This window comes from Glandiceps talaboti, chromosome 5 (genome assembly GCF_964340395.1).
Source record: "Glandiceps talaboti chromosome 5, keGlaTala1.1, whole genome shotgun sequence".
NCBI lineage: Eukaryota > Metazoa > Hemichordata > Enteropneusta > Spengelidae > Glandiceps > Glandiceps talaboti.
The window spans coordinates 4872270-4894620 of record NC_135553.1 but is presented as its reverse complement, the minus strand read 5'-3'; the positions used below and the strand labels follow the sequence as shown (position 1 = coordinate 4894620).

The following is a 22351-nucleotide window of genomic DNA, read 5'->3' as shown; positions in this document are numbered from 1 at the left end:
GTCATGGTATAGGAGTACTGACAGAGAAAACAAATTGCACCATGGCATGAGAAATGGTACAGTTTTTCATTTTGGATTTTTACCTTAGTCTTACTTTATTTTTCTACTCGCACCAGGTCTGTGTTTGTAACTCAATAAACTGCTAAAATACAATAACAAAGAATGTACACATTAATTCAATGTTTTTCAGTTTATTGAGTTAGAAATGACTTGGTATATGTTCTTTCACATTGTATTTCCTTAGGAAAACACTGTAGAGATAAATAGCCAAATTTCATCCATATGGCCATTTTAAGATTGAGAAAAAATATCGCTATCGAACAAGACTCCACCTTACCATGTACAATTAATAAGGATAGCCTACATTTTTAACTATTATTAAGAATTTCAAAGTCAAGAAGAGGGTATGGCTGGTGTAAGTTCATTTCAAGTTACACTAACTTGAAATGTGATGAGATTCCCTTCGACTTTTGCAAATAAATGATAGCGAATATTATTATACTAATTTATGTTTTTAGTACGTGTCTGGGTGTATCAACCTCTAACCCAACGTCTTTGAAGGGATGCGCTCAATTGTCTCCTCGTGATCAGTAAATACACACAATCTTCACCAATGACCAGTATGTACAGACAACATTTGCATATATACACATAAATGACACATTTTGCACTATTTACAATTTATTGGCCTATCAGCGTAAAGATATACATATGTCAATAATCTTAGGCACAGAAAAGTGTTTCCTTTACAGAATTAGAATATAGTAAATACAATAATATACATGATGTAAAAATAATGCTGTGCATTATGCTACCAAACATACTGATAAAGGAAAAGTGAAGTCGATGTTGAAAATTTGCATCAAATTTTGTTGCATATTCTGATTGATTTCTTCATGCCTGGGTTTACCAAGTTTCTATTTGTTTACAGTAAAGGCGTATGATGGTTGTCGGAATTTTGAATTGCTTGAATTTTTATTTGACCTTCTACCCTGTTACATTTCACCGTTCAACTAGACACCTGTGACATTTTGTTTTCCCTTTTAATACCGTTGATCAAAGACGATGAATTTGGTATAATTTCATTAATTAGGAATCTTTCTTTGATTCCGGTCCAAAATCATGTAAGTATGCCAACAAAATTTTGTTTGAATAATTTTGGTAGGAAAGTGAATGGCGCTGAAGGGTTACAGGTCAATCTTCACTGAATGACTGGCTATGATGTAAAGTCCAGGGTTTGGCATTGTTTGTGTTTTGAAAATCCATTTATTGTAATATGGCAGGTTTAAACCTTACTTGATAATGGTAAGTATCTTTGTTTTATCTACAAAAAAACGAACAAAAGCCACTCAAGAAGATTACTTCTCGTTTAATAACACAATATCTTTAAAATATGTCTATTTTAAAATATGTTTTGGCAGTTGTGGTACTACCAATCTTAAATAAATGCTGATAATTTTAAGGAAATTATGACATTGATATGGACGGATGCACGGGAATTTTTATGTTTTCCTTCCCAGATTAAATTCGAATAGCGTAACTGTATGAAATGATGACAGGTTGATGGTATGAATTGCAGAATGCCATTCTGCGATGGCCGATCGAATGACCATAAAATTCTGATACGACAAAGCTCTGCATCCGCCATTTTAAAAATTATATCATATCATGAATAAAATTACGCATGCGTGAAGAAATATACATACATTGCATAAAGTCTAATCAACTGTTTTCAAATGCACTTCGACAAATCATATCTAGGCTAAAGTAGAAATATGGAGATATATTTATGACAAATATACACATCACTTATCTACACATGGAATAACAATTAATGGTAATTATTAATATGACTGTTACGAGTGATAGTAATTCTGATAATGTGCTTAAGGACGGCATAGAGGGCGATATTTTGTCAATGATTTTCAGAGAAGAGAAATTACATCCATATATGATTTTGTAAATGTAAATCTAATATGGTTTACTACATTCAAACTTGAATTGGTGTGAAGAAAACAGTAATATTTGATAAAATCAACGTTCGGAGAATCACATGATATACAGTTTTCTTATAATCTATTTGATAAAATGTGAATAAAATATACATTCTCAGTCTGATTTTAAACTGACGTCATAGGATATGTTAACATAGCCCCGTTCACGTTGGCAAGGGAAACCCGTAACTCGTATCTCCAGAAGGATTCAGGACGATTTGGTATTTATGTAAACGTGACTGCGTCCTTAATCCACCCACCTCACATAGGACACCTATGGTAGGTCTGTATGTGAAGACCTGCGATCAGTCTGCATTTGTTCAATGAGAGCATAGTACAACACCTATAACAACTTTAACCACTCTTCGTGTAAATGCAAATCTGTTTCACATACCCGAGGTATGTTCCAGGAGCAATTGGGTAGGATCCATACGGGTGAACAGGACTAGTTGCTAATTTACTTTACGGTACATACATTATTGCTCAATCAAAATTTAACATACAATATAATAGCACTTAGAGTACTTTTCTGTAATATTTGACACAATTTACAATTTTTGTCTAAGACTTGTATATGTGCTTTTGCTTCTGAATCATTTATAGGACCTTAAAACATACTCGAAATTAGTAGACTTTGTGGGGCAGGAGAGTGTCGTGCACTGAACTGTGTAAGCGTATAGCAATGAAGCATTCTTCATCATTCTTAATATTGTTTCATAAACATTGCCTGATCCTGCTTGATGTTGGAATCTTTGACGTACATTTCTTTAGGGTTGTATCTGTTGCCCGAAAAATCCATCGTATCTTTGGACGACGGGTTGAAGTACATCTTGGTTATCGAATCCAGTAACTGATCAACCTTATTTGGGAAGGCATCGATGACACTCTCTTCTTTCAGGACGATGTCTTTTGGGTTTACTTTATTATTCGGGATCAGCGGGGAGGACGTTCTTGCCTTAGGCTCACCAATACCTGTCCACAGCTTAAATCGGCTCATCATGAAATCCACCATTTCAAACTCATTAGATTGCTTGGATGTGTTTCGTTTAACTTCGGAGAAGTTCTCGTTCAGAATCGTGAGGAACATGTTGATCAAGATGAACGTGACACTGAGAATGAAGAAGAAAAACAACACCGGTGCCATTATGCTGTCTGCGTCCCTCATGGCCTGCCATTTGAACTTGCCCAACATGGTTGCAAACAGTGACTCAAGGGTATAAACGAAATCTGCAAAATCAAACACCTTCTTAGCAAATACCAGGTAAAAGGCCATGGCAAAGGCAGCAAAAATGATACCAAACATGATGAAGTAGTAGAAGATATCTTGTGAAGCAGCTTTAAGTGTCGAGGAGAGCAGGGACATTCGCTTGTTGAACCGCAGGAGTTTCAGAAACTTCAAATTGGACAGGAAAACGATGACTCCCAGGATGTAGCCTAGCAATTCGTTCCAATACGCCACATACTGCAACTTCACGTAACCTTTACCCCCAGAGTCCTTAAAGGCGGTGCTTAGCCTGTTAGAGACGATAAATCGATAAAAATAAATCACGATTCCAGTGATGGAGAGACAAACAATAGAGAACTCGATCAAATTCCAGAAGGATTTGATGTATTTCTTCTTCTGTTGTCTGATGTTGTTGATCTCTTTTACCAGGAAAAACACAACGAAACCTAAGAAAAGACCTTCGCAAACTACTTGGAATAATGCAAAGCCACTGAAGTAACTCAGTAGTTTGACAGGGTCGATACGGTACAGTGGCAGTGCAGCCCCGAGTTGGGTAATCTCCAACAGAAGAACAACCACACCAAACAGGTTCACTTGAGCATTGTACGTAGACAATTCGATAAATATGGCTTTTGTGTAATCATCAATCCAGTTCTCCTTCTCAAGTCTATATAACAGGTTATGTATATCAGTCTCATTCCCCAGGAACCTGACAACGTAACCTCCACCAGAATACAGCCCATGCCGCCCCAGAAAAGGATAACCATTCAGCTCTGTACTAGAGGTGTAGGTGTATTCGGAAACCGTTGCAGTCTCATTAGGTCCCAAAGTTTTCCAGCTTCGGCCATAATTTGACTGATCCTCAGTTGAAAAGCTGTAGGCAACGTTGCATTCGTCGACTATGGTTCCAAATACCTTATTCACTGTACATTGCCCTAAAGGAAATGAAATCGAGACAAATGATAAGTCTAATGTTTACTGTATCGACTGCGATATAAACCTCCAATGGGGAGGTTTCGGAGTGGGGGTGGGGCTGGGAGGGTTTCGTGATTTTGCTTGACATTGATTTACTTCAAATATCAACATAAATACTACCCCTTTTCAATTTACTTTGACAGCAATTACCCCCCCCCCCCCACTCCATCTATGGCGTTCTAATTTTACTGACAAATATTTCAAATATTTAGTAAAATACTATTTCGGCAATCTCTTCCTCTTGTGTAAAATTATATTAAATTCGATTATAAAATTGAGCAACTAGACATATATTTTTAACCATGACTCAATCGGTTGACTGACCAGAAAACTCGGTATTGATATATTGTGATCAGTTTAGTGTAAAGATAATCTCACTGCTCTTGTCACAGAATAGATTAGTGAGAGCATATGGCTTTGGTTTTACGATAAGTAAGAATTTCGCTGTCTATCTCATTTTAAGTCAATTATCATAAACAGCCTGATGACTTCGTCGATTACTTGCATCCAATCACACAGAAGACACTATGACGTCATTGTTTACTTGCATCCAATCACACAGAAGACACTATGACGCTATTGTTTACTTGCATCCAATCACACAGAAGACACTATGACGTCATTGTTTACTTGCATCCAATCACACAGAAGACATACACTATGACATCATTGTTTACTTGCATCCAATCACATAGAAGACACTATGAATTCATTGACTAATAATAGAAAACCATGCAATGTAAACACTTTTCGTAAAGTAAGCGTTTTGATAATAAAGACCAGAAGAAGAGAATTGGGTTGGGTAAAACTGGGGAGTCATTTATCTTGGTCTGTTGAGTGCCTGTGTTCTCGATACAAGAGTGACTTGAATGTGTGTACGGTGAGTGGACGTTTGCTACATTATGTGGTATTAAGAGAAGAGTAGAAACAATATCATACCCGGGTTAATCCTTAGTTGCCTCATGACGACATGCCCCATGACACGAGAATTTCGGTCCATCAGGAAACCTTCCAAATCGTCTTCAGGTGGGTCCCCGTTATACCAGTTATGAACGAACAGAGTTGGCACTAAAATCTCATGGGTGTAATTCCAAAATCGATGCCTGCTTGTTACCTGTAAGAATCGATAACATGAAACTTATATGTGATTTAACATAATAGTTGTCAGTCTTGAATCATCTTAATCTAATAACAGGGATATTTCTCTCTTCAAAAGACAAATGAATGAATGTTTATAAATAGCATTTAGATACACGAATACATGCAATTAAACTTTAAAAGAATGTGTATTTTAACACAGAGAAGCGCACAAGTTATAAAGTAGCGGATAGATAGAAGTAGAGTAGTGATTATAAATTTAAGTGGTTATTATTTTAAAAAGTCATATGTTAGCTTAATACTTTTCACCATAAAAGTAAGAGAAATTGTAGTTGTAGTTTAGATTCATTATGTGACAAAATTGCTGTTGCATATTTGACTTCGAATACGAACTCACGGTACGATATCTCACTGGGCTAACCTACCTTCATATAGTCGTTGTAAGGGTCATCTTTCATTAGAATAGTCGATAAATGTTCCATGTAGCTGTATGAATTTGGATCTCGATTGCCATAGCTGATGATGAGTAATAACCAAAGGAAAAAGATGTAGAAGAGTATTTCACGGATGATAGAATACATCTTCATTTCTTTCACCCTCTGCTCTCTGGCCTTTGATAGCTCTTTTTCATCGGGAGGTTTGTAGGCGAGTTTTCTTTCTTTAGCTGGTTCGTGTGCAGATTTAGTGTGCAACCATTCCTCATCCTCGTTCAGTTCGTAGTCCTCTTCATCTTCTTCCGCGTCTTCGTCCTCGTCCGCGTTGGGAGTTTTGAGGACAAGGGCGATGAAGAGACCGATTAGAATTACCTATCGAATAACGAACATAAGATAATTACTAAGATTGAACTATAAAAGATGTTTTTTTTCATGGTATCATAACTGCTGTGGGTTAACTATTCAAGCCTTGTGTCTTGACTGTGACAAGTTCATTCCCTGTTATCGTAATCATGAATTCAACATTCCGAAGACCCAAGTAACTTCTCTCTTCAGCCAGTTCGACAACTGATTGCAAAATCGCAAAGTAATACACCGTAGTCTTGTAGATGAGCCAATATATTAGAAAGGAGCATGCTCGATTGAATTATTTAAGTCACAACTAAAGACATTTGTTTACAAACATATATTAGGAGGTGTTGGACTTTTCACAGTCATCTTCAAGATTGTTTTAGAAGTTTATTTCGATGTTTTACAATTTAATTTTAATATGTGTAATACGTTAATAACAATTAAGTCTTAAAATGGTATGAGGGAAATTATGATATATTGGCATTCTTAATGTACCAAAGTTAGCCTATAACTATGCCTTTCTCTTCACATATGCGACGGGAAGTATTTGCAAACATAATGAGCACTATGATATATGTTTCAAGGTACAGTTGCTATTGATCCGAATGTTATCTCAACATGTCTACCGCAAAGTAGATTATCTTGAAGATTCTTATGAATCTTATGCATCTTCAAAGAATTCGGTTACTTCTATAAATTATTGTATACTTGTTGAGACACAAATATCACTACAATTTAAACTTTGTTTACGAAAAAATAAAGATGTGGATGTTCAGACACATCATTTAATTCATCAATTGTGATGATTTAGAAGTATATCATAAACCTGTTGGATATTTACCTTGATTGGCTGGGTGAAGAATATAGCCGTGATGAAAGATATGACGAGTGACGTAAACCACTGTTTGGTTTCCAGGTCACCCATCTGGACAGCGTAGAAGATGACAAAGGCCACAGCTGTGGCTATTGACAAGAACACCAAAAACCATCCAATAAATATGCACCAGTGTGGGAAACTAAACGCTTTCTTTTTCTTCTTCTTTTTCTTTTCTCTCTTCTGGTGTTGCTTTGCGTCTTCTGATGCAAGCATTGCGTCGATGCTCATGAACTTGTCCGTGTCAACTTTGTCCATGTGCGTGTACTTATCATTGTCGTCTTTTTCTTCGAAGTCTAGCAAGTACATCTCGTCGTTGTTTGGTTTGACCTCAACATGTGAAGGCGAGACCTACACGAAACAAAAATCATACAACTGACTCTTTAAAGTTTAAAACTGTAGTGACAATCAAAAGAGAAACATAGACGGACATGCGTTTTGTTTCATGCCATTCAACTTTGACTTTGATAGAAATACTAGGACCATGTATGTATATGTACCAAGTATATTATCGCACATTCACGAATTTGGTCTGTACAATAATTCTAAGACGAAAAAAAAATCAGGTAAAATAACCAAAATGGCGTCCTTTCATATATGCTATAAATGGAGGTTTTTTCATCTGGGTAAAAACGTGACCTTTTAGGGAGTACTAGTCATAATGGATTGAAAGAAAGGATAGCAATAGAGTGACAAGTAGTCTTTTTATGATGGGACATAATTGTCTATTTTTCCTGAAGTTAGTGATGAATGACTTGTAATTGTAATTTATGATAACATGAAATGATGCAAATACTTTCGGTACTTGAGAACTATCTTGTGCTCGGTGTTTTCAGTAATTGTGTAACAGTTGTTAGTACCATGAAAATTCTTGAATGCATCGCATACAAACGAGGGCTATATATTCAGTAAGAAAAGAACTGTCTGTTTTCTATCCCAGTACTGTAGACAGGCAGACAGACGTCGACAGTTTTTGATGAATTGGTAGCAGGTAATCGAATGAATGGTTAAACTTACCATGCTACTTCTGTCGATGTAGTTCCGCTTTTGTGCAAGTTGTTCCTTCGCTATTTCAATTCTCGACTTTCGTTTCTTTTTCGGTCTTGATTTTCGGAAGATTTGAATGACCAGTAAGCTGATAGGAAAGACGATCAGGTTGGACTGGACGCCAATACTTATCTAGGGGACGGAAAGAAGTTCAAAATGATCGATTTATGACCTCAAATAAACTTAAAGCTGCGAAGTTAGAAATACATGAGTACAACATTTAATTATTAAACATTTGCTTAAACGTATACGTCACTCTGTATTTTCATAAGCTTTGAGTTCATTTCATGATTTGACATCGCATATATTTCGTTGTACTCCACAGAAACACCAAATTTAAACTACCATTGTTTGAAGGTAATAAATAGTCATGAATATTCATTGTTCGTCTAATACATATTCATATCTGCTAAAATACCCTTGAGGCAACAGTTTACCAACGCTGACAAAAGGTGACACGGAGTTTATGTGATGTTAAATCATGGAATGACTCTCCAGAACTCAAGGTTTTATGAAAATACCTTTATTTCTTGGAGTGGTGTTGGACATGTTGCCCTTTAACAACAATTCCAGGTCACCAAGAAGCAGTAATTCCATTCTTGTAAATAATGATTATCTCAAACACTACATTCAACTCTAAGATTGCAGATGACAGATACAACATTCTATATATACTAATTCCAGGAGTGTATATAACAGTAACACAGTCAACTCTACACTAATAGACACGTTTGTGTTCATGTAAGAGACAACAGTGGTCTTCGTTACACCACAGCCACTGCATAGTAATAATATTTATTAGTTTGTATCTCAGACCACTAACGAATTCGAACAGGTCTGTCTATTTAGTTGTCTGAGTTTGTATACACCAAATAGTGAAACCAGACAGCGCCATATTCAATATTTCAGAAATAAAGCGTAATTTTTGATTATGAAATAATTGCATGACGGGAGGAGGGAGCACTAATGTGGTCAAGTAGAGTATGTTTACACGTTCTTTTATAATTTTATATCATGATGTGTTTCTCACCTGTGCCGGGGATAAGCTAAATGGTCCGAAATCCAGCGAGCTACTCGATTGAGTCGAAGGTGCAATACCATACCACATAATGTTCACCAGCATCTCCAACCACAATGCCATCATGCAGCAGGATAGACGCTGACAACGAGTGAATCTACTCCTCGGTGGTCTCGCAAGAACTGAGAACCACAGATGGCCGTCATCAAAGTTCTTCCTCGTTGTACTAGAGAACACGTGGTCAAAACTTTGCATTTGTTCTTTGCCTGCCACAGGTATTAGGCGGTCAATCTGTAGTACAAATAACAACAAACCTGGGTTTATATACCTATGATTGCAACTACCATAAACTATCCTTTGTTACATTAAATATATATTTTGACGAGGAAACTGTCGACGTAAACAAAAATCGAAAGGACTGATAATAAGAAAAATACAAGACTAAGTAACAACGCATGTAAACACCAAGAACATAACAAAAGCGTATGACGTAGTAACCACAATTCAACATAAAGAGCATTATGGGCAATTTATGCAAATGCTGGAAATTCAAACTTCCATACTGACATTCAAACTGCATCATTATGAAGGTCTTGTTTTCACCCTATATTTCTTTCCCAACGAAATCTTGTTTTTGTCAAACTGTTTTTGAATGCCTAAATATTGCAAATTTATATAAAAAGATGATACCCCCTCCCCACCACCACACACACACATATCCACACGCACACACCGTGCTGGAGTACCTGAATTGCTACATAGAAGTTGATGTGGAACATTGCACTCTTCTCATCCTTCGTTTACTCTCAAGGTGTAGAGTTCAACACGTATTTGATAATTGTACAAAGCATGCCCGGTCTCATTTCTACATTATGGGTGCATCTATTTTCAGTCATGAAAAATATATTTGAAAAAACTTTAAAGCTATTTATTGAGTCTAAATCTAAAAAGTAGCTGTATCCAAAACTGTTTGACATACCTGGCCATCATCCTCGACAACTGAAAACCATCTGTTTGCGATGAAATAGAATCGTTCACCAGTCTGAAGATCTCGGAATGCTATGTAGCTCAAATACCAACTCTGCATCTTTCCCTTACCAGAGTTGTCATGCCAAATGCGCATGTAGTTCAACGTTCCAAGAGGTCTGTAAGAATACACATACATGGCCAACTCACTTTTAGTAGCAGTTTCGAACTTACAATATTTATCACCGTTTGCCAGGTTCTTATAACCCCAATAATATTACCTGACGAAAAGGATGTTTAGAACTTACTGTCAGTTTTTATTCTAAGTAGAAAATACACGAGGTTTGATACGTCATGAGTATATCTTACATGTAACCGAAGTCAATGCTAGAAGGTCACGTCATTAAACAATAAAGATATCTGTAGATGTTGAAAGCTATTGGAGGACCAGGACCAAAACTTCTCAGAATTTAAACCGTCGACAGTAGTGCAAAATGTGTTTTGAATTACACGATGACCGGAGAAATACATGCAAAGATTACACTCATTCCTTATGATAGAACACACACATGCAGGGTAATACTTGGAGTTCCCATCACACATTTATCGTTGTACCTGTATACAAAATATAGCTCTGGCAAACTATGTCTTATCAATGTATTCATGTTATGATAAAAAAATTGCTTTTTAAACTATATATTATATAATAATTATTTGTAGACAATTTGTAAGTCAGTTCTTCGATTGAACAGTATGTGACTTGTACATTTAATTACAGTGAAACTTTGACTACCGTATTGTGGTGGGAGTAGGGAGAACTGAGTTCGAATGGTTGCTTTTAATGTATATAGTTTACGAGTAAAATTACCTAGAGACCGCCATAAGGAAAGAATCGACAGCACCACGTTGTAGTATCTTTCGTTTTTCGTCGGAAATTATTCGTACATCTGTCTCATCATCTTCTCCAGAGAGTATGAAACTCACCTACAAATTGTAGACAATAATTAAGCTTTTATCAGGTCAGAGAATGCAAAAGTTCAGTTGGTGACCTTCGATACTAACAATTTACCTGTAAGTGTGTAACACAATGATCATCCAATGATTTTCGTGGTTTATGGCCAATCAGCGACCAATAGCTACGTATACCGTAATTGAATCATGGCAAACGAATTTGAAAAGTGATGAAGTTCATTTGACTTCGACTGTCTGTATTACGCATTGCAATATGAACAAGGGGATACGCATAAACGAAAGAAATATAAAAAATTAATCTGACCTTTGAGTTTGTTCCACCATTCTTTCGGCGACCTGTCAGCACAACAACTTCGTACAGGTACTTGTCATTTGGATCGTTATCAGGCAATGGAGCCACTCCGAGCTGAAATCAATGGATGATTCGTTTTATAAAGTGGATTTTTATGATGTTACTTTTAATCACACCGTTCACTTTATTACCACATGTAAGCTTACACCAACACGATGAAAAAACAAAACTGGAAAAGGATTACAACTTCTATTTTGTCTCTGATAAATGGTGCGATTGATTGTTCCGGATTTCCTCAAAAAATCAATGTAAAATCTTCAGTCAGTGGGCCTGAAGCCCACCAAACCATAACAACACGATTAATCAGAATATTTTGACTGTCAAAAAGGTGTAAAATAAACCTAAACGCCGCCTTTCTTCTCAAAACTGAGATAGAATTAACTGCATTGAAAACAAACAAACATCCTAGATGCACTGGCACTTAGACAGAATGAAAATGACGTCATCATTTATGCAAATTAGACCTACCATCAATAGATCTCTTCTGTCTTTACGTCTGCACCAGATCATTCCGATGAAGTAGAAAACGAAGACAACGATAGTCACTATGTAAATAGTTGGGTTCTTGTAGAAATCCATGTTAGCAAATACATAGTCAAAGTCTATGGCGTTCGGTGGTATAACCCATGCACTGGCGAAGTTTGTCAAATGTGTACATAGGCACTCGGTGTGGTATTGATTGGTATTCGGGCCGACCTGAAATAATTGGAAATATGTAGTTAGACACTTGGTGGGTGACAAGGTTGAAATAGTAGATACGGTTATCAGTCGAATGGGTTTTTGGAATAACGAAAAATGACAGAAACTAAAAAAAACCTGCAATGTACGAAATAAGCGACATATTGTTGGATATCAGTCTAAGTGCTGATTCAACATAGCATAACAGATCAAAGTGAAGTGATCGCTTCTAAATGTTCTCTTGACAATCATTTCAGAATGCAGGTGAGTAGCGGTATGATATTTTGCAAATTGTATATATTTAAACTTGGTCTCACTCAGTACAGAGTAAATGGCCATCTGAAATGCAAATTCACCTAGACAACCACTAAAACACGAAAGGGCAGGTTCCCATGACCATAAAATTGACATTTAGGTGTTACTGGGAAGAATGTTTCTGTCAAAGGTATAGAAAGAGTTGGGCAAGAACAAGAGAATCATCTTCTCGGCTCCACTGATTACACATATGCGAGAAACTGGGAATGCATCTTTAAGTAGTGTGTTTATTAGATACCCCTGTTGGATAAAAAGCTACACAACACTTGACTCCTAAAACTTCTACGAATGAGTCGAAAGAGACTTTCTCTTACCGAGCAACCCTCCGAGGCCCAATTTTCGTCAGCAACGGACCAGAACAGACATCCTGACGAAGACACGCTCATGGTATAATTGGATGAAAACACAGCCTTCGCGGGCACCTCGACATTTTTGTTTTTGACGAAGGTGTTGTACTTGTAGTTGGTTTGGTCAAGTTCTACTAACCCAATGACGTACTTGCCTGTGTTTTTACCAACGTAGGAATCTTCTATGCTAACACTGTGTGGATTAGGTGATAGAGTAACTTGACCTGTAAAAAAGACAATGATATGTATTTAAAATTAGTACACTGACTGCTTTCTAAGTATCGAAATAACCAATTTTCGACTTTTCTACTGGTAATCTCGCAATACCCGAGATTTGGTAGGGTGTGAGTGCCAGTCCTAGTATCTATACACTGCCAAACTACGATCTTATGGATAGTAATTTGGCTAAAATGCTCGTAACAGTCATTACGATATAGTTAGGAGAAAAAGTGTTAATGTAAACAATTGTTATTAAGTGAAATTAGAAACCACTTTTGGACAAGAATAGTCCAATGTTTCATCTTCCACGGAAAATAAAGATTTTGTATCACATGGAATATCCACGATTACCGACCTCACGAACTTGAAATGAGGGTTCCACAATCATAAAATCGTAAAAATTAAACAACGTTATTGAGGAGAACACGACGAGCACGATTTCCGTAAATCAAAATTTAAAAAAAAAGGTAACCCGAAACATAGAAAAGGGAAGGGTAAGTGAAACAAGAACTTGATATCAGTCGACGAAGAGGTCGTTATGTCGTACCTGCTAGACTCATATCACTAGGTATGATGAACATGTGATCATAGTCATCGGTTGTAGGTCGCTCTAGGTATCTGATGTACACGGCGTACTGCACCGAAAGGTCGTCTGGTACAAGTTCAATAATAACCGACGTGTCCTCGTCATAATCAGACACATTAAAGTTGTGATAAACCATGACGGAGCCCTCTAGTGGTTGAGAATAGTAATACATTGATTCTGGTGTAGGGGAACTTGGTCTAGGAATGACGATGCCGATTGGCTTCGCCGTGTTCTGGATGGACATCTCTTCTCCACTCGTATTGCGATAGTTCAAAATCATAGCATGGCTGTCTGTAGATACCTTTTGACTATTTTCCCCGTTGAAAACGTAGGGATTCTTCGAAAGAGAATAAAGCTGGAAGAAATGAAGTGAAAGTTTGGACAATGTGTCAGAATGATTAGGTAGTTAGTTAGTATGTACTTGATCACTAAGTACAATATCTACTTCTTATTAATGTAATGTTCGTTTTAAGTTATCAAGTGGCGTATTCAACATAAAATAATTATAACGTGCGCTTCTTCATTTCATATCAATGCCCTCTGGAGGAACAAACTCGCAAGCATTCTCTTCATTGCAAAAAAGAGCAGAAACAGAAACAGTTCACGAAAGGACATATTCAAGGAGAACACCACTCCAGGAAATAGAGACATTTTCATAAACTATTGGTTCTAGCGTCATTTCATGAGTGAGTCCTGAGTGCCTATACCCTAAACTGTAAAAAAACCCATCTCTTATGCATGATTATTCAGTGTGTAACTTGATTACATTATTTATTCTGACTTCCATGATGCAACAACCCATAGCAAAGATACTCCATAAAAACACAATATAAACGATGTTTTTTCCCCAGAAATCACAAGAAATTGTAGGTGATTTAATTAGCTTTTTAGGAACTTACCTCCATATCTACAACTTTATCTTCCGTACAATCTTGGCCTGGACTATTCTTCATTGCACACCATTCTGGCAATGTAAACTGTCCTTCTCCAATGTCGTAAGTACGATTAGCGATCTCACTTGGGTTGTTTCTTTCCAATTGGAGCGATATCGTCGGGGTTTTTATGATTGTAGGCGTTTCACCTGGTAACTTGTTTTTTAACAGAGCACGATTTATTGCATTCAATGCATTCTCTGCTTGCTGGACAGTCTGTTTCGTCTGTGTTGAAGAATGCATCAAGTTAAAAACAACAACAACAACAACAACAACAACAAACAATAACAACAACAACAACAACAACAACAGCAACAACAGCGGCGACGACGACGACGACGACGACAACAAAAGCGACAACAACGTTTAAATGGTGAAAATATTGGGACTAATATAGAAGCTGTGTGGTATCAGATTCAACATTTGAAATATTCTTATAATAGGCAGTGCCTCCACATATCTATGTTCTAATTTAATCCCCGTTTGTCACGTAATCAAGGATGATACTAAAGAATGGAATTTGATGTCTATGAATTCAAGTTACTATAGAGAAAGTGAATCAACATTTGTTTAGACAGCCACACTTCAGCCTAAGGTTATGTATTCGAAGACAACACGGCAACATAAACCTTATCAGCATTTAGATTTATGGTCCTGTTCCGAATAGGATTACTAGTCAGGTGTAAAAAATAGTTGTCTCTCAAATCCAGAACAAAAGAATCGTCATGGCTATACTAATAAGATGACACTAATGAGAATCCTTGGTATTTACGAAATAAAAATGCAGAAGATGGAAGGTATTTTTGTCATAATTTCAAAATTACCATGCATTGTTACATTTTCAGTTTGAAATTTAAATGTCCACCCAGAATGACAACCAGAATCATCAGGACTCACGAGATATTGTGAGTGATGGTAATCCTGGGACTTTAAGATGTGCACTACAAACAATCATAACTCATCATCGGAGATAATGATAAACCATACCTTAGTTTCCTTGGCAGTTAGTGAACCAGTTGACGTCATTATGTCATCACTTGGACTAGAAATCCCTGAAAAGATGAAGACCAAATCAAAACTGTATTAAAAGTCTTAGAACAGTGATACCGTACGTCATAATTTACAATCTGTTTTCAACATTATGATAATTTTACAATCAAATGCATCAAAACTTCACTTCTAATGTAATGGATATTGGTAATTAATGATTTCTTTACTTACAATCTGTAAATGTACCAATGCTGGATTTGTATGTGTTCTCGAATGCTTGTGTCCCCGTTTGACCGGTTTCTTCGAATTCGTCGACAATCAGCAATGGGTTTGTAATAGTATTATGTAATCCCTGAAAGTGTGACGTAATTGTAAAATTATCAAATGATAAATCAAAAAGAAAAACATTCAATTTGAGTTCATCGTGCAAAAGCATCAACATGTTTTCGCAGCTTGAAAGTGAAATGTTTTACATTTGTAAAAGGCAGTACAGAACTAGAAATCTTTAGGACTTCTTACGTGATAGTAATAAAATGTTTTCTTTTTTCAGTATAGCAGACGACAGTTTTCCTAAAAGTATACTGATTATCGCCGCATGTACCTAGTTTGATGGCAAGAGAAGAAAAGTAGAATAATAGTGCTTATATGGTAACATCTCAATATAAAATAATTGATTCTTGGTGGCCAGAAGTGATATCAAGGAACAGCACAGTTCAGAGGTTGCGAAGTAAGTTTGCATATTTTGTCTAATCCCCAGTCTCACCTCAAAACAGTTTCCAAGTGTCGCTATTATCCCTTCTCCTGCAACGTCAAGCATGTTCTGGTCGGTCGTTGATACCATATCTGTGAACCGATTGACCATATTGCTTACGATGTCGACTGTGTTTCCCTATTGAAGGAGAGTAAATACATGCAAATAAACTTAAAACAAGCAAAATGATGGTGATAACAAATGCTTATTTATACCAAGCTCAGCCCGTTTATGTCGGTGGATCTCGTCCCCCTCCTTTCGTAGGTATAACGAGCACTAGCGTAAGAGTAGTTACATATCCAATAGTGCAGACAGACCGTGCCAAGCTGCAAATTTCAAACATATTCAAAACTTCTTTCGTGGACTTTTTTCTATATGCTTCCTTGAAATGATCAACATATTAAATCATAGCATAATGTCGAATATGTTGACTGAATGTTGTGATTCGAAGTCTGTTGTAAAATACATACCAGTGCATCAGGAGACAGTTCGTCTGTAGCCTCCGTTGCTACTGACATTGTACTGGATACCAATTGTACGTCTTCGATAGCGTCGAGACTCGAACTAGTCAACGTTAAAAGAAGAATGGACCGCAACTACGGAAACACGAATAACATAGAATAGTCACGTGACAAATGAAACCAAAATTGGAGTTGAACAAATGAATTATGAATATTGACACGACAGTAAAGGTAGCGGAGACACTGAAATGTCGAAATAACAAAGTTCCTCCCATCATTTCAAACCTTTCATTTCAAATGTTTTGTTTTCTCTCCTAAACACACGGATGAAAATGAAAAGTAAATTATACAAAGTTTGCATTCAAATGAGTAGAATTGATAACTTACATAGGCGCGTCTGTTTCTTTGCTTTTCTTTGGAGAAGTATGCCTTTGCCGCCTAATAGTAAACAACAAATAAAGGAATTACATTCGTATGGATAAAGTGGTGACTAAATCAATTATGTATCCATGCATGCATATCTTATATGGGGTCAATGACCCTTAAATGGTTATTTACATTTAAAATCAAATTAACCGATAACTAATAGTTTGGGACTATCTTCCAGTCACTAGTCCTGATCACACTATCAAACCTAATGATGGGCAAGTGAGAAACACATTTCAAACATACCTGTGGCGTCGTGCTTGCAGATGTTGTACCATAGCTACCGTATTGGCTTTCATATTCATCACCTATTATAACGAATTGAATATATTAAATCTTACCTATTGGGCACAAAAGTAGTGTAAATACTTTGGAACTAGTTATCAGATAGTATAACATTGGAAAAATGTTCAATTTTATGATCAAGGTAAACAGTCGGTGTACTAGTCCTAGAAATATAACACGATGCTAGTATACGCTACTCAAAGCGAACGAACTTTAGTAACTAACTAACCAACTAACCAACCAACCAACCAACCAACCAACCAACCAACCAACCAACCAACCAACCAACCAACTAACTTACGGTCTGCTGCCCTCAATGCATTTAACAGGGATGCATCAATCAAGGTCTGCTTATTAATCTCCCGCGTGTTCCCACTGGCTGATAAATCAGCATACTGCTGCATGTTTCCCAAGGTTTTGTTAAACATGGTATCCATAATGTCACCAGCTGCGTTTTCATCCGGTGGTCTAACCTGTTGTAAAATATGCAAATTCATGATTCATATATATATATATATATATATATATATATATATATATATATATATATATATATATATATATATATATATATATATATATATATATATATATATATATATATATATATATATAACTCGGTGAGTATGTCTGATGATCGCACAATGCGTGAAACTCCGAGTTACAACCAAGAAAGAGTGCCAGTACTACCAAAACTATATATATATATATAGGAAGTCAGTGGTAAGATTTGTCCGTAGTACAGTGCTCGATACGTCTGCACGCAGAGTATATATATATATATATATATATATATATATATATATATATATATATATATATATATGAGAAGTGTAAACGACTACGTCCGGTTGTTGTAATAGCTCAGTACATACTAAATCTTCAGTTATCACACAGGTAGGCGAAATGTAAAATAGTTGCGTGTTTCCCATGGCCTCAGAAAGTAGGGTAGGTAGTATGGCAAGCCGTTCAGGCAAAAAGTATTATTCTTATTCTGGTTATAGTATTTTGAAGTTACAAACTGATTTACTACAGCTAGAACGAGAATAATACTTTTGCTTCAACTCATAAACAAACACAATGTCGGTCAGAATACTCCTTCTGTGATAGTTCGAATGAAATATGTACAGACATTGCTGGGGAAAGACAACACTGAGATGTGCATGAAGATCTAAAAGACAAACAAATTCTTATCTTTTTGTTTAAAATGTATTTAAAAAAAGTTTAGGGTCGACGGCTTAAACTAGGGTCGGGTCCTGTCATTGGAAACACAGTATATTTTTTTATTTGCCTTAGTGTCAAAGGCCTTCATAGGCCTTCGTAATGCATATACTGAAATGTCATTTTTAATAAGATAGTTGGTCATCGAGATATCCACATCATGTCGTTCAACATTTTACTGATGCTCACATCATGTAAACCCGGTGTAACGGACTTGTCACTCGGTGGGCAAACATATGCTGGTGTGCAAAACGAATGTGCCAAAATTCAAAAGATATTCTACAACATTGATACATTTGTCCCAGAGATATCATAAATGTACTTGATATTATACCTGGATTTCTCCTATCAGAAGGTCTGTAGTTGCACCCATGACGTCAACAATCTTCACCCACAATTCTTGGAAATATGAATTGCTGGGAGGGCCAAGCGGTGGAAACATCGCTAAACTCGCCGCCCGACCAAAAGTGATCTGTTTTTTGACTGTGTTATTGACAAACACACCTATGATAATGAAATACAGAATAGAGCAATTGAATATTTACGACTGTATGAACCATTCTGCATGCTTGCTTATATCGAGGTAACGAGTTTGAACTTTTGCAAATACATCATTATCTGTGTCATTTTCGGTCGTAATGACATAGGACTTATCCAATAATTTGACTAATTTTGATATGAACGCCATTTTGAATTTCAAGTCAAAGCGAGGCTAACTTGAACATACATCAATACGGAAATGTTGACCACGTCACAATCCTGACAATTCAAGACATGTACAGAAGAAATCTAGAAAGAAGATAATATTGCATTAGAATACTTACTGTAGAACTGATACTTTTCAATTCCATCATCATCAACCCAGTCTTCACAATGTGCGTTAAAGGCATCCACACTGGCAACACCACTTCCTGGAGTTATCGTACAGCTTCCGCCGGAAGGAGGACTGTTTATGTACATTGTCATATAACTACTACCGGAGGCACCGTTGCTACGAGTTCCGGTTAACGATATACTGTATCTTAACCAATCAGAGTGGTCCTCAAAGAACTCCTTTTTGATGTAAAGGAATTCTGTGTTTGATCCTAAATTGAAACAAATAAAAGGTAAGCTATCAGTTCACATTTCGCTACTGTAACATTTTTTGATGGGATTATCATATGCAGTGAGATTGTCATCTTGTCCAATACATATTTTGCCTTTGAATTCAAGTGACAAGAAAATTTCATTGAGTCACTTTTGCAAATTTCATTGCAAGGTGTATTATAAGAATTTATAGGATTGGGGTATGAAAATTAGACTTTTAAGATGCTAGTAAATTTCGCAATTATTTTCGGATGCTTAATCAAAATGACACCCTCAGTGTTTGCTATAATTTCAGTCTTCTTCTCTGTGGAAAAGTCTGTATATCATTTTGAGGATGTTTTATGTTTGTCAAGAATCCAACATATATGTAATTTGACATATAATAGCTTTCACACCTTCCTAGCATAAAAAGGTAATTTGAAGCAATGTAAATGTAGGATATACATCCATAATACCTGTTGTGTAGTCTCTCCAATATGGAATTAGGTGATACAGCGCGGACGTGTCGTTATAAAATTGAATATCCCATTCATACGTCACAGCAGGATCACAATCTTGTATGCATTTACCAATCAGACGTAGATCTGTGGTCGGGTTTACTTTACGTCCACCGTATACGTTAAAACATTGAGACCCAGCTGCACAACTGTATAGGAAGGTGAAACAAATGCAACAATGTTACATGTTCATTGTCGAAGATTAGAACATAAACTTGAACAAAAAGTATAGGTTCCCATTTTCCTTGTTTTTCATCCTTTCCCAATCGTCTATCCTCCTAGATCCTAGCACTATTTGCAAAGCATACAAATCACACTGTCACATAGTTGGCAGATATTGTTGATATGACTAATTCATTAATATGCGTCACAACCACTCAGTTCAAATACTAGTACTTATATAATATATATATTTATTAGCCATAATTTAAGATGATAACAAGAAATGCGTAACGTATATGTTTTGATATTAAATGTCTAATATATCTAGTGATGAAATGAGGTGGTAGCGGTGAGACAATTTGAGATACTGAGATGCAATGAAGTGAGCTAGGATTAGGAAATCCGGGCAGGTAAGAGTCGAGAATTAGGAAATCCGGAGAGGTCAGGGGAGGTGAGTCGAGAATTAGGAAATCCAGAGAGGTCAGGGAAGGTGAGTGGAGCACGAACTGGAGATATAAGAAGCGGAATGAGAGTTGAGCACTGACAATATAAAGAGAGGTGAGGTCAGACTTGAGAAAGTCTAGGAAGGAGATGGGAAAGGTGAGGTGGGCTTCATCAAGAATTGGATAACTAGATATTGAGAGACCATGGGAGGCAAGGTTTAAGATCATCCTATGGGCCTATAAACTATTGCAAGAGTTTCAATGCACATGGCTTAAATTTAATATGCAGTAACGTCACCACATGATTTTGAAATATATTAGAGTGATAAAATCAAAATCACTTACTCCATCTCCATCTGAGGTGGAGAACCACGAGTTACAGTTACAAACATTGTATAGTTTCCCTTCTTTAGTCCTTTCTCAACTATAACCATAATTTCGTGAGTGACATTTTCCGTCATGAAGGTAGTGTCTAACGTAAGATCCCAGCTACTATAATCTAAACGTCCAGCACCTGAAACAGAGAGGGGAAATAATTAGATATTTTTCCAAGATATTTCTTCGCTCAGCCAATGAAAATGCATGTGTGTGTGTGTGTGGGGGGGGGGGGGGCACAAGACATTACGAGTCGAAAGGCGAATAGTTTTGAAAAACTATTTTTGTCACACCCAAAACATAATACTTTAATCATTTAGACTTGTTTTGCACTGCCTAAAGCAAACACATGGCAGCACAGAACAGAGTAAGACGTATGCGTTGGTGGCGTAAATCTTATTCACGGTTGAGAAATAATCATATCTTGACCTTGACCTGACCGTTACCTTTATGTATCTCCAACGTCATTCTGAGAGATACAACTGTAATATTCTATGACACTAAACATTTTTCAAAGTTTTGTCAGCAACCGATCACGTACGTGTCAAAGCAAAATATAGAGTAATTCCTTACTAACCTCCATTGCAGCAACCTCCGAGGTCAATTGGTGACACTGTACCACTGTTAGAACAGGTACCAAATGTACTGACAGTGTCAAGCTCTCTGCCATTGGTCAACGGCCAGGGCTCATAGACTTGGCGGCAAAAGTACATCACATTGTCAAACTATGGATTTGAAAGACATATTATAACATAATCAATATATATATATATATATATATATATATATATATATATATATATATATATATATATATATATATATATATATATATATATATATATATATATATATATATATATATATATATATATATATATATATATACGTTACGAGCTCTACTATCAGACTTAGTGTTGAACTAAATTGTGGCTGTTGTTGTAAACTACAGCCGAGATAGTCTCTCCTTTGCTATATTTTGCATGAGTTTCACATACTTAAATAGACATAATAGAAAAGGTTCTATAAAGAATTTCATGTATATGTTGTGAATTAGCTGAATGATGATGTCAGAAGGAGGGCGTTAGTTAATGTCGAGATGTTAATGTGCATGTTGTAGTAACACCGATTTCGCAGTGTTCCATAGAAAGGGACAAAGAAGGCTTTTAGAGGTTGGCTCTTTTTGTTCTTTTTTCATGAGTAGTGCCTCCGACCTCGTTGCAATTCAGTAAGCAGTCCTTTGAAAGTTAAGAACTTAAAAACAAAAACAA

The 22351-nt window shown here is 36.4% G+C and overlaps 2 protein-coding genes across 2 annotated transcripts; both read right to left on the bottom strand.

Annotated features, from left to right (window-relative positions):
* Positions 1-691: 691 nt before the first annotated feature.
* Positions 692-7260, bottom strand: LOC144434911 (polycystin-2-like protein 2). The gene is made up of 4 exons (XM_078123432.1): positions 6919-7260; positions 5718-6098; positions 5134-5308; positions 692-4154 (listed from the first exon to the last, which is right to left on the bottom strand). Exons 1-4 carry the CDS (start codon positions 7258-7260, stop codon positions 2698-2700), a joined length of 2355 nt encoding a protein of 784 aa, XP_077979558.1. The 3' UTR covers positions 692-2697.
* A 2699-nt stretch (positions 7261-9959) lies between these two features.
* LOC144434908 (polycystin family receptor for egg jelly-like) lies at positions 9960-21139 on the bottom strand. Its single transcript, XM_078123429.1, has 18 exons — positions 21051-21139; positions 20059-20249; positions 19342-19602; positions 18852-19021; positions 17598-17769; positions 17258-17319; positions 16973-17023; positions 16595-16720; positions 16137-16262; positions 15605-15725; positions 15371-15435; positions 14351-14608; positions 13413-13806; positions 12614-12870; positions 11775-12002; positions 11259-11360; positions 10851-10966; positions 9960-10161 (listed from the first exon to the last, which is right to left on the bottom strand). Exons 1-18 carry the CDS (start codon positions 21137-21139, stop codon positions 9960-9962), a joined length of 2991 nt encoding a protein of 996 aa, XP_077979555.1.
* Positions 21140-22351: the final 1212 nt, after the last annotated feature.